Here is a 13882-nt window from a genome sequence, read left to right on the forward strand (position 1 = left end):
ATCTAAGTACAAAGAAAGAAGAAAACATAACAACAAATCATAGAAAAATGCAAAGATATGAACAAGAACAACAAATAATAGAATAATCGAAACATAATAGACAATAGACCATGACAGATTTCAAATCCAAGTGCTTCTATGATACAACTAGTACAATGACAAACACCGACAAGTCTAAACCCTCGAGAAGCAAGACTGCTCCACTAAATAATTTCATTATTATTTAATTTTTGATATTATTAATTTATAATCCCAACATTATAGTTATAATTCACTCATAACAAGAACAATCTCTAAAATTCTTTCTTTTTACATTCAATATAACAATAGTAACTGAAATACAACAATAACATTCTACACAGACCTAACCACTACCTCGAGAAAATAGAGAGATTGTTTTAAAAAAAAACCTCGACTCAAGTGCATCAAACCATAGTAACTGGAATACATGCATTGCTTTTGAAAAAATGAATAACAAAACACATTGCTAGAGAGGGAGAAAACATTAAATACATCACAGGTCTCCTTTTCTTGTTAAAAGTTTATAACATTACACATATCTCCTCTCATAACAGAGCAATGTAGAAACAAGGAGTGTATCAAAAAGGAATACTCAAGAAAAGAGGTCAAACCCACACCCCACAACTTATAAAAGGGTTCAAAACTCAATGCACCACTCACTCAAATACCTTACATGATTACATACACAACTAGTTCTATGTTATTGCATATGTGCAATTTATGCTATACACTTATCATCAAGTGACTGCCTGAACAATTCGAAAACTGGCCAACTCAAAAGAATTTGACATACGCAACAAAAATTTCTCGATCCTATCGAGAAGTTGCACAATAGTCCCTTCAATGACTATTTACAGAAGCACATTGCTTTGGATGTTCGTTGTAGTGAATTCAACACACAAATTGGGTGTTGGTGTCGGTGTGGTTAAAACCTGGAGATATGCTTGCTTGCTCGTCAAGGACTGTTTAGATTTATTAGGTCGTCAACAACATCAGGTGAAAAGCCACTGGGTTGAAAATCAGACCGGCGAAGGACATTTGGCTGGGGATGGTCAGAGTTGCTTTGTCGGACCTTTGCGGGCAAAGGCTTGCCTGAAAAGCAGTGGCGTACACGGACACGGTGACATTTTCTTTCTGTTGAAAAGCAACCGCGGACTTTGATTGCCAACATGACTTCCTTATCCTTGGCATCTTCACACCAAGAGGTTTGAGGAACTCCATCAACAAACTCCTCAAGTGTCTGCCGGTCTTCATGGTGAACTGAAATCTCAACAATTTGGTCCGGTGCAATGACGCCAACTGCAGGATTAACCTGTTGAAAGTCGACCCAAATGCATAAATTCTTAAAAATCAATATTTAGTATGAAAATTTTAGCTTAAGAAAAACAGTAAATAGGCTCTTCATTTAAGGACAACATGCTAGAATAGCAGATTTGAAGATACATTGGAACCCTTACCCTTTCTAAAATGGAACTTGGTGTAGGTCTAATGATATCCAAATCATTAAACACAGTTATAAATAAGTCCATTTTACTCATTTACTACCAATTTCATCTTCTCAATTAGATTAAAAAAAATGTTCCACTGCGACATTTTCTTCATTTCCATACTTCAGTCTTCTGCTATCATAAGTTCTCTGTGGTCTAGTTAGCTTTAAGGGCTCACAACCAAATAAGATGCTAAGGGAGGCGTAGAACTTCTGACCTCATGAGAATGTTCAGAATGACCAAAAAAAATTAGAAAGAGGAAACATAAAAAAAAAAAGGGGAAGAGTAATCGCTACGGGAAGTCTCACAAGAACATAGAATCCTGGCCATTAAGCCCCAGGCACTACAATGACAGAGAAGATCCAATCCTCTACTTTAAGAAATGGAAGTTACCTCAAGCCAACGAGGGAAACCAAAAGAACCTCTTGGACGATAATCAAACACTTGTCCATCATCTTTAACTGTGGATTCGCCTTCACAAGTTATTTCAAAAATAGCTTTGTTTTTCCCACTCTTATTTGTAATGCGCAAGATGGATGCATCCGAGTTCAGGAGGATTATGTTATTTGTGCTGACTATTGCTTCTGGAATTCTATTAAGTTCCCGAAGCATATGCACAACTTTCTCGTCTGATCTAATGATTTCTCCATATTCTTGCCTTCTCACTGATTCATCCACTCGAGCAATCTCCACATTGAATATGCACCTTACAGGTTTGTGGTCACTATCTGTCACATCCATGCAAGCTTCATACCTGCCGAGGAGAGGCTTTTAGAAGAGTAGGAACAGAGGAAACAGAAATATATATATATATATATATATGAAAAAACAAACAGAAAAAGATGGCAAAAGAAGAAAAGGTGGGCAATGATTGATGCACATAAAGAAAAACAAAATGAAGGATGAAACACCAATTCTTGGTCTTACCCTTGTATAAAAGAAAAACAAAATGAACTGGAAGAAGAAAAATAAAAGCCACAGAAATATTATATGAAAAACTTACTGCAGAACTGATGAGACGACAGGACAATCTAAGCTGCAAGTGGAACCTGAATTGGAACGGCTATCACGATACAAAATTCTGTCACACCAGGCGGGAATCCGCTTCTTTTCACCAGAGTCATACCCTTTAAATGACACAATGAGACATTATAACCATATCAGACATTCAGAAGAGAGAAACATAGAAAGGACGAGAGAGAGAGAGAGAGAGAGAGAGAGCAAGTGAGAGAGGGGAGCGTTTCCATTGTGTCTAGAAAATATGAAAGTCAACTGCAGAACTGATAGCTACAGGTACCTGCTAAGCCATTTTGATGCCTCTCAAATTTGTATGTTGGAGGAAATCTGATGACGGCTTCACGCATTCCTTGGAAGACATTCCCAACTTCCATCTCTGTGTGCAACTGGTCCCTCTCTCTAAGCCAATCAAAGCTCCTTTGGGAAATAAAATCTCTTGCTTCATCATAAGAAATGCCATCAAGCCGATAGTTCAAGTCACCAAGAAACACAACCATATCTGCCTCAGAAAGCTCAGGAGTTGCTTCTGCAGAGTTAAACGCACCCTGACAAGCATAATTCAATGTTTTTTTTATTCTGTACCAATTGAAACATACTGCTCCAAAGAAAGAAGCAAATATTTTAAGAAGACTATTATAGACTAGACTATTACTCCCTCAATCCTTTTTTAGTTGTCATGTTGCGCTTTTCGAAAATCAATTTGACTATTAAATTAGATTTTACATTAATTTGTTATTTTGAACTAAAATTTACATAGTCAAAAACTATACGATAAGTACTATAAATTGCAATTTTTTTGGTTCGTCAAAGTTCTTATCGTTTGACTCTAAAAAAGGGAACCATGATTCCATGTCAACTAAAAAGGGACGGAGGGAGTACAATTTAAGTAAGTACATACATTTGCACTGCGAAGCATTTGAATCGCAGATGAGACACCAGCTGCAACAAGAAGTACCAATGGCAACCGAGAACCATAAGCAACCCAGATTAAAAACATAGAGCAGGCAAGCAAGCAAGCTGAGAATAGGTATGGCACCATACCAGCTGCAGCATTGAGAAAGTTTGATGGTCGACTAAAGATCATACTTCGATAAACATGGTCAAAATCAGCATTCCGGCGACCGACAGCTTCTAGATGTGCAGCAAAGTGACAGTTCACAAAGCACACAGTACGATCATATACTCTCATCCTCAATCCTACGGCTCCCTGTTTGGAGGACCTCAACCAAAATTAATACCAAATAAGAGAATGGTTCCATACTTGTCAAAAACACCAAAAGAATTAAGGAATGGTGATTATTAACTCCGTTGCATAATAAGGGTCACGCAAATAAATCGTTTCAATGGAAGTTCAAGATTATGGTAGTATTATTAGTGTATGAAGAAACTTACAGTCAGAATAATTGTATTCTGATAGAATTGTGCTCCTTCCTCTAGTGTATTAAAGAGCTCTAAATATACTTTTGGTGGCTTTTTCTTTTTCGGCACAAGCATGACTTAGGTCTGACTCCCTATATTGCCCATTTTCAACAACACGCACCCAAAAAAACCCAGGAAGAAATCATGCTTAAACCTATTTTATGACAAAAGCCTAAGAATTGTTGTAGGGTGATTCCAAGTAAGGGAAAAGTTCTGAATCATAACTTACCTAATTCTGTTCTTATGTTTCTAAATACAACTAGTCACCACCAAACAATTAATTTGTTCTCAACATTCAGCAAAATATAATTAGATCCATCAAGAAACAGCAAAAAGGAGAACACAACCACACCTTGTTCCCAATTGCACGGCCGAAACCACAAGGTACTGCTGCAACATCAACATCCCCGATATAACGACCAATATTTCTTCTGACCCTGAACAATAGTTTTGATTTACAGATATCAGATATTTATACAAATAGAGGCACCAGTTCTTTTTTTTTTCTGATGAAGTTAGAGGCCCCGGCTCATTAAATCTAGCTTGTTAGATCATTTGTTCATCAAAAGGAAATTGTTTAGATAGACATCAGATTGAACGCGCTAATCCTAGTTTACATACAAAATAATCAGGAAAGTTGACTTCATTCATCTGACTACAAATTGTGTTCCATAATTGGAACAAAGGATGAGTTAGGGTTAAATGGTCCGGCTTTTTTCATATGCAAAAAAGCTGGAACTCGTGACTTAAGTCGAAAGAGAAGATGCACAGAAGTTATCTAGTACAAACATATTGCATCTGGAGGTTGGTGTTGACGAAAAAATTCTTGATGTGGGTGTCTAAAGATTGTAAACTTCTCGTTACCAGCCATGTATTGAATTCACATTTCATATCAAGTCATGTGAAACCTAACGTGGGTCCTCTGAAGCAGAAAACAAAGAACCCAACAGTGTGAGTTGACAACGTCAGCTTAAAAGCTAAATACCAAAGTTACCCAAGGTTTGTGCACTGGAATCAGGTTCCATAAGCAATACCTACCAGACAGAAATAACCAGGCCCGCCAACTGCCTGAAGCCAACACGGATGAAAGTTGATCCCTCATCCAAGGTTTTTCCAATCATTTCCAACCACCATTGACCAGCAGAACTTCCTTCAAGACCCACCTGCATCTGAAATGTGTTTTAAAATGTTACAATTTTTCATCTCTTCTATTAGTATATGTCTAAAGGGCTTAGTATAACAAAGAATGCAACTGCCATAGGAACAGAAACCAGGATGGATAGAAAAAAGTAACCCACAGCTAAATAGGAAGATGCAAGTCTAGATCATATTATCTTTATCCTGAAAAGGCTCTTTGAGTTTAACTAGAGCCATAATATAAAGTTACATGTAATTTAAAACATTAAAAAGACATTTTGATGATATACAGTAGTTATGTCTTGTCTTTACTGATCAGGGCAGGGTGATCTATTTCCTTGTATTTGCGCCTTCTCTTTCCAGATAAGTACAAGCCCCAGCTTTGACATTTCTGTAGTTGGTATATTGAGAATAATATTTCACGGACTAAAGCACTTAGAGAAAGAACAGACGGAAAAACAGTATGTTCAAGTAGATCATGAAATCATTCTAGTGATAAGTTTATCACTAGATGATATGTTGACCATTCTAAGGGTCAATCAGATTCTAGGAAAGAAAATTCATGGAACTTTTTTTAATAATTGACAATCAACGTAACCTAGAGAGAAAACAAGCATGAATTAACATCCTCTAGACCCTGGCCTCTGTAGAAGGTTCTCATATTCTACCTTGAATACACACACACATATATTTAAAAGCAGATTAGCTATTAAGAGATGAACCTTTTGTATTAACTTGTTTTTATCCTGTCTAGCTACCAATCAAAATTATCAGTATTTTGCCCATGGTTTCATTCAGCATACAAAGTTACCTCCAGCAAGAGAGGTTTGATGGTCCTAATAAAATGAGCGACTATATGGTGTTTGTATGCGATAACAAAAATAAATGTTCTTGTGCATTAGAAGCACTTTCATGTGTGACTAAAATACTCTTCTCCTCCATATAGTCACTGACCAATTAAAAACTTGTTCCTCTCATTTACAGGGTTCTTACCATTTTATAGCTTGGTCGAACAACTATCTAGACATTTCTGAGAGAAGAAAGTAACACCAGTTTGGAGAGAGAAGAGAGGACAGCTAGGATAAGGATAAAGAGGGAAAGAGAAATCTTACTGATTCTTTAGCAGCAGACATTGCAAGAAAACCAGCACCCATGTCCACCTCCTGCAAGCCAACAACAACAATGCCAACATCTGCTGCTGCAGAACCTAACCATGATACAAGTGAATCAGGTGAAGCTCTTCCTTGTCCAACATTCCATGTACCAGCCAATATTTTAAAATTCTCTAGCCTAGTATACAAAAATTCCTTGCTAGCTAACTCCGAACGCAGAATACCATCCAGTGGTGCAGGAGATATCACACTCCAACCCCGTATACCACCATGATTAGCCAAAGAAAAAGTGTAACCTCCACCAACAGAAAAATCTATTACGGGGCTACTATGCGCTATCCATCCTCCAAGTAGATTACCACTAAGATCCAATACCTGAATATAACCACTAGCATAACCTACCCAAATCCGTGACCCATATGTGCATAAGCATTGAACGGAGAATGTGTGATACTGGAAATCTTGCAAGCGATTGCCATTTCTATCCCATTGGACAAGTAATCCATTTGCACATCCACTCCATATCATTCCATCGACTGTAATAATCAACGCTTCAGTCCTCCGGTTATCTTCTCCAAATCCTCCTTTTACCGCAACCCTACGGACAGCATCAGCTGCTCCTAAGATAGCATTGCGTGAACGCTGAAAGAAGCCGATAGAACTTTGAGACTTGTCCTTTTTTGAATTGGACACAACTTTCATCCTCATTTCATCTTCAATTACAGGATCTACTGCTGCTAATATATTTTCAACCTGACCATCTGTGTTAAAGATTTTCAGTAACTCTCTAGTCCGTGCATCCCTGCAAGCAGAAGCAATTGACAAGAAACGATCAACAAATCAGAATCAGATGACCTGAAAATTAGATTTCATTTCAGAACACACACAAAATCTAACAGAGCAAAACCTTAGACATGCAAATATAATCTATCAGATGCACTACAGGTTTACAACAACATATCCAAGTGTAGTGTAGTCCCGCAAGTGGGGTCTCAGGAGGGTAAGATGTACTCAAACGTTACCCTACCTTTGTGGGGTAGATAGGTTGTTTCTGATAGATTCTCGGTTCAAAAGAGAAGATATTAGAAGTAGGGTTGCAAGAAAAATATGTCAGCAAAATATCAAGATAAAAAGCAAATAAAGCAAAATATTGTAAAACACCTTGAAGAATAAGAAACTACAACAACAACATATCCAATGTAGTCCCAAACAGTGGAGACTGGGGAGGGTAGAGTGTACACAGACCGCAGAGGTGAGGGAGAGAGATTGTTTCCGATAACTCCCATAATAAGAAACTACGTGATTACAAAATACTACTCCATCCGTCTACTTTTACTTATCCACTATACTAAAAATAGATATCCATTTTTAATTGACTAGTTTAAAAAATCAAGAGATAATTTATCATTTAGTTCCAAATTTATCCTTATTATTAAATAATCATTTCACACAAAGCATTGAATTTATTATATTCAAAGGATGATATAGTAAAATTGTCAATCTATTTATTGTTTCTTAAGGGGTGTGCCAAGTCAATAACAAACAAGTAAAAATTGACGGAGTCAGTACTACTAATAAGGTTGTGAGGAGATGGGCAAGCGCCCTGCCTCTCCCATCTAAAGGGTGACAACACTCGGATATCTACAAAATTCCTATCCTGATCCTCAACCTCCACACCTTCTTATCAAGGGTCGTGTCCTCAGTGATCTGAAGTTTCCATATCCTATCTAATCACCTCCGCAAATGTTTCTTTGACCAACTTCTACCTCTCCTAACTCTTGCTATAGTCAACCTCTCACAACTCCTTACTGATGCATCCACACACCTCCTCTTCACATGCCCGAAACAATATGACAGAAATTCAAGACTAGCACATCCATCTTAAACTAAAGACATGCCTCTGTGAGTGTATTGATGAAAGGCTGAGGATCAATCGAATACAAAGGTGGCAAGTATAACATTCTTACGTTTGTTCATTGTAACATTAAGCGATTCTAAAGTAAATGGTGTTAACAATGCAAAAACCACCAAAACAACATAAATGGGGAACTTTGTCTCTAAAATGATTCAAAAGGTACTTACCAAAGTGCAAATGACACATAACCAGCCGTCCAAACTTTTGCTCCAGAGCGATCAGACAGCATATATTTGACATCAACAGAAAATATGCTATTGCCTGTTCCATTATGCATAACTTGGCTCCTTAGATCCACATATGACCTCTCTATCGACAAAGCAGCCATGTGCCTTTCCTCATATATCAAAGCAATCGCTTTCTCCATTCCTTCCCAAGGCCAGATCTTGATGGAACCACCCTCAGATCCAGACCACAGATCGCCTAAACAAAAGTGCACATCAGAACAGAACCAAGCACATCCTTTTTTATTCATAAAGATAAGTAAAAGAAAGCACATCCTCTTGAGTTACTACTACCACTAACATTTACTTTTTGTTGATCCTAAAACCGGCTTTTTGCCAATACTCTTTTAAATGGAACTACTTTTACTCATCAATAAGAAAAAAGACACCAAGAAGGCCACTTTAGATAACGGTGCACCACACTGCAAGTCAAGAGTGAAAAAGAGATCCATCTAAACTATTTCTGGTAGCAGAAGAGAGGATGCAAGCTCAGAGCTTCTTCTTCTTTCAGTAGCAGCAATCATGATAGCAAGTTGTTTTCTTGGCTACATTTAACTGCTTACTTGTGGGGAAGGACCACGGCAATTGAAGTGGATAACACAGAGTATACATAAAGTTTCTCTCTTTCTCCAGTAAGGGATATAAATTCTCCAACACCATTGCACTACAACATGATTAACAACCCTCCTATTCCTATCTCATCATAAACACAATAGCATCTTAATGCCTACACTGTTCGAGCTTATTTTCTTCTATTTATCTTTTTTATAAGTAATAACTGTTCTGGGAAAATCAACATTATCTTATAATCTCCTAATTTTCCCTGCAAACCACATGAAATGACCCTAAAACTTGTCAAAAAAGATGAAAAATACTGCAACTAAATTTTTGTTCCTTCAGCACCAAGGTAAAAAAAAATAGTATACAAGTGGTCTTTAATCCTAGGCTTTGCCTATCCGACTGCCTATTTACTACTGTAATCGCAGAACAATAAAAGCATAAACTTTCTTAACAGCTCGTATAAGATGATCAAGCACATTCAATGGCTAACATTACCAAAGTTTAGAATCTAACGTGCCAAAAATGCAATATAGAAACTACTTGCAATTTACACAACACAAACATTGCATAGTTGATGCAATTGCACAGACAGGTATTTGAAAAAAAACTCAAACTTTACCATAGGAAGTCATGATCATGGAAAGAACTGGACTGCGATGAGCCTGCCACGATAGCACTTCTTTCAAAGCAGCTTTTCCACAACCACCTTTCTCTCTACTGCTAGTTTCACTGTCCATCTTCCAACACATGATTCTACCATCTTTGTGTCCACTCCATAGCAACCTATTCCCAGCATCTTCAACAAGGCACAAAGTTGGTGAAGTCCTAACAGACTCCAGAAAAGGTGCAGCATCCTCAAAGTCCTCATTCTCTTCTTCTTCTTGAGCAGCCTCATACATATCCGATAAATTCCACAACCTAACTCCACACTCCGACCCAGCCCATAACTGAGATCCATCGTCCGTACACAATATAGTCCTCAAAAATCTCCCAATTTGCCTCTCTCTTAATGGATGTGGCCGTAATTCCAACGACGGCGGACGATCAGGATGCACCGCCGCACGTACCGGCAACTTAAAAATCCCAGCACCACCACCTTTACCTGAAAACTCCGGAAGACCTTGAGACTGACTCTTAACATTATTATTACTATTAGAACCAGCTGTTTCCGAACAAATCTTACGGTCAAGGAATTGAATCATATTATCAAGCCGTTTCCGTACAACGCCATTTTGACCTGAACCAGAACTGAACTCCTCATCATCAGAAGATGAAGAGCCGTAGAACCGGTCAAACAATTTCGGAGTTCGCTCCGTCTCATCGAAGCTAAATTTCCTACCGGAACTTCCGACTCTATTGACATCTCCGGCGCCGGCGACGTCGTCGGAATCGGAGTCGGAGTTGAAAACGAATTTTTCACTGTAGCAGTGGTAATTCCGGCGACCGGAGGTATTTGAACTAGAAGCTAGAAGATCGCCGTCGTCGTCGTCGATTCGAGTATCCATTTCGGTTGAAGATAATCGCGAAAATCTAGAGAATTGTTTTGGGGAATTTTGGACATAACAACGAAGATAAAGGGGTTTATTAGAAAGAAAAAAAAAGTTGAATTTATTTTATTATTCTTTTTATTTTTTCATTTTCACTATTATTCTTTTTGTTCTTTTTATGATTTCTTTAATGTTAATAATTTATTTATTTTTTTACACGAAATTATAAATTCATATAGTAATATTTTATTCAAAATTTATTTTTTACGAGAAGTATAATCAAGTACAATTCATCTTAAATTTTAACTCGATAAAGTTTAATTTAAAATAAAATATATTTGAAATCTATAGTCAAACGTCTATTTTAAGTTACATAATGTTGAGTAGATAATAGGTTATTTAGTTTTATATATCATTCGTGCTTCATATTTTCGTACTAAAAATTATCATTTCAGCATTTCTGTTGTTGACAAGTAAATCCACAAATACGTATCACTATCCAATACGAAAGTAGATCTCCAGATTATAAGAGAAAAGTAAATCGTATTAGACAAGCTCGTGAAATAACTTGATCATCAAACTACATATGAGGGGCATAACATATTAGGCAAGCTTGTAACGAGCTTGATCGAGAAAACGTGTACGAGGAGATTTCGAGGTTGAAAACTTTTGTCCCTCCTATTCGTTTAGGAGATCATCTGCTTAATCAACTCGGACATTTGGCGGGGCACCGGTTTGTTATTGATAAGTTATTTTCTATAAGACATTTGTCAGCTAATAATTGAGTACCAAGAAGTCATTATCAAGGACACATGTCTCTTCAAAATGAAAAATTCAAATGAATTATTAAGAAATTGTCATTTTCATTGTAATTCTCTTATAGGACAAACATTATCTTATCTTTTATTTTCTTGGAAATTTATTTGATATTTGATTCTAAATTGAATAATATTTGGAAGCAATAGAGCATTATTTGTTAAATTAAAAACTTTATTATTGAAATTTTTTAGAGATAGTTGTGGATAAATATATCAAGACCATGCATTTATGTTTTTCTTGTTCATAATTCTTTTATTTCTTGGAAAAAATAATATTAATGTTACTTTTTCTTTCTTTTATTAAATCAAAAATCTAAGTTTATTTATGTTTATTTCAAATATAAGAATATTATAACATAAGAAAAATATTGTTTGACTTGAATTTTTAACTTTCTAATATAATAATGTAAAAATGGGATGATTTTCAATATTAAAACATCTTTGTTCACCTATAAATAATAAAATATCAGAAATTGCTCAACTATATATAAAATAAAATATTTTCAATTTAAAAGACATGTTGTAAATTATTGGTACGTAATAGAAGTTGAATATCTTGGTGACCATAATAGTAGTTTAACAATTATTATGGTGACACCATGTTGGGTGGGAATTTTCGAAAGTACGGAATCGTTTTTGTTAAAAGTTTTATCATTTTAACATGAATTTTTTTTACACCAAATCAAATATAAATGAATTTTAATGCTAGTATTAAAAAATGAAATTTGAAAGATATTATAATTTATCCTCTCTTTATACATATTTATTTCTTCGTATTCGATTCAACATATTCTTTAAGAAATATTAAATAAAATTTTTAATTTTTATAAGTCATTAACATTAAAGTAATTCTTGATTTTTTTAAATTAAACAAATAAAAATCAATATTTATTTTTCATATAGTAAACAAATAGGTTAAAAGCGAATGAAAAGAATAATACGTCATGAATTTTAGAGTACCAATCATTCGTTAATATATTGATTAACTATTTAAATTTTCAATTTTTCAAGAATTGAATTTCGCACATCGTAATCTCTTATCCCATTCTTTTGTGTGTTTCGAGAAAAAGAAGACTAACTTTATTTTTAATTTTCAAATATAAATTAAAAATTGAAAAAATATAAAAATAATATATATATATTATATGAAGAAGAATTTGCTTGTTACATTGCTACGTGGAACGTGTATATTCAGATTCTTTATGATTTCATTTTTTCAACATGATCTATATAAAGGAATAAATTAATTAACACAATTATTATGATGACGTTTTATTATATATTTTGTCAATAAAAATTTAATTCATCCCTCCTTGCACATTTTAGTCTTCATCAATCACATTAAAAAAGAAACTTGTATATAATAACAGATTACTAATTTAATTAAATATTATAAATATAATTTAATTTAATTATATCTCATAGCAAATTGTATTATTTTTGCCTTTTTTTCTAGTGGAATCTCGCTCGTCATTTTAGCGGTCTCGCTCGCCTCTCTCGCTTTTATACAAACGCAAATGTATAAAATGTGTTTGTATTTGTATAAAGCGAGAGAAAATCATATATATATATATATATATTCATTCCCTTGTCTCTCCTCTTCCAGATCTCCCTCGCCACGCTGACTTTATACAAAAAATAATGTATAAATTGTGTTTGTCTTTGTATAAAACGAGAGAAAATTGTATATACAAATGCATATTGTTTTCGTCCTATACACTTATGATTATACAAATACGATCTTCCCATGCCTAGTTTTCTTTTGTCTTTCTCTCTTTCTCGCTTTACACAAAACAAATTATACAATTGATTCTTTTGCATATGTATGTCAAAACAGATTATACAATTGCTTCTTTTGTATATATGTATAACGAAACAATCATATCTTTCATTTGTATATGTATATACATATTTATGTTTATTATGGAACGCAATTATACAAATTATTGTTATAACATACCAATATATTTTTTATGTTTGCTGTATGTTAAAGTTTCTAAAAAAAAAGGTATTATTGGGTGAAAGTGTCTTATCATAATATATATATAGAACAATAATTAAAATTTCATTTTTTGCTTTAACTAGATTTATATTAATTCTATTATCTATTAAATTATTTTAATAATTCGATAAATGTAATTTTTATAAAGTTTGCCAATTTTTGCTTAGGTATACATATTGAAGGAAATATTAAAATGTAATAACCCGAAAGGTCATTCTTGGGAACATTCCTAAAAATTAGCGTTTTACCCCTCATGTTAGTTGTCCCAAGTAAATTTTTATTAGTCCATGAAATTGATTTGAAAATTTTAAAATAGTCGATAACTACGATTTTTTTTTTTATGGGTATATATTAAATAATTTATTTATTTAGTTGGTGGTTAATGGGCCAAGTCCGTATATAATATAATTTAAGTTAATACCCTAAATTATTTTAGATCATTCTTTTAAATTTTAAAAAAATAAGAGAAATCTCCAAAAGAATACGACTACCCTCGGCAGTCGGCAGAAGCAAAGGTGACGAAACTCCCACAGGTAAACATTATTGTACCTTAATCAGTGTGTTTCGTGTATTTCACAAATGTCATGTTATCATTATTTTATTATTATTATTATTCTTATAATTGATTTTGTAATAGAAAAAAAAAATACCAGGAAATGGGTTTGGATAAATAAAAAAAAAA

At 34.5% G+C, this 13882-nt stretch overlaps 1 protein-coding gene across 2 annotated transcripts; it reads right to left on the reverse strand.

Moving 5' to 3' along the window:
• Window positions 1–484: 484 nt before the first annotated feature.
• On the reverse strand, window positions 485–10473 carry LOC107004647 (type II inositol polyphosphate 5-phosphatase 15). Of its 2 annotated transcripts, XM_015202930.2 has the most exons (11): window positions 9513–10398; window positions 8276–8531; window positions 6194–6995; window positions 4983–5113; window positions 4297–4381; window positions 3567–3732; window positions 3424–3464; window positions 2806–3070; window positions 2512–2635; window positions 1902–2262; window positions 977–1333 (listed from the first exon to the last, which is right to left on the reverse strand). In XM_015202930.2, the coding sequence occupies exons 1-11, from the start codon at window positions 10396–10398 to the stop codon at window positions 977–979; spliced, it is 3474 nt and encodes a 1157-aa protein (XP_015058416.1). The 2 variants fall into 2 exon arrangements, with proteins under 2 accessions (XP_015058415.1, XP_015058416.1); XM_015202929.2 differs by having other exon boundaries at window positions 485–1333; window positions 3424–3732; window positions 9513–10473.
• Window positions 10474–13882: the final 3409 nt, after the last annotated feature.

This window comes from Solanum pennellii, chromosome 11 (assembly GCF_001406875.1).
Source record: "Solanum pennellii chromosome 11, SPENNV200".
Lineage (NCBI taxonomy): Eukaryota > Viridiplantae > Streptophyta > Magnoliopsida > Solanales > Solanaceae > Solanum > Solanum pennellii.

What these genes read in the sequence shown, in the direction of transcription:
- LOC107004647 (XM_015202929.2), bottom strand. Translation starts at nt 10,398, where the DNA reads ATGGATACTCGAATCGACGACGACGACGGCGATCTTCTAGCTTCTAGT. An exon ending in TGTCTGCTGCTAAAGAATCA is followed by an intron (nt 5,114 to 6,193) that starts GTAAGATTTCTC and finishes AACACATTTCAG; the next exon opens with ATGCAGGTGGGTCTTGAAGG. An exon ending in AAATGCTTCGCAGTGCAAAT is followed by an intron (nt 3,071 to 3,423) that starts GTATGTACTTAC and finishes TATGCTTGTCAG; the next exon opens with GGTGCGTTTAACTCTGCAGA.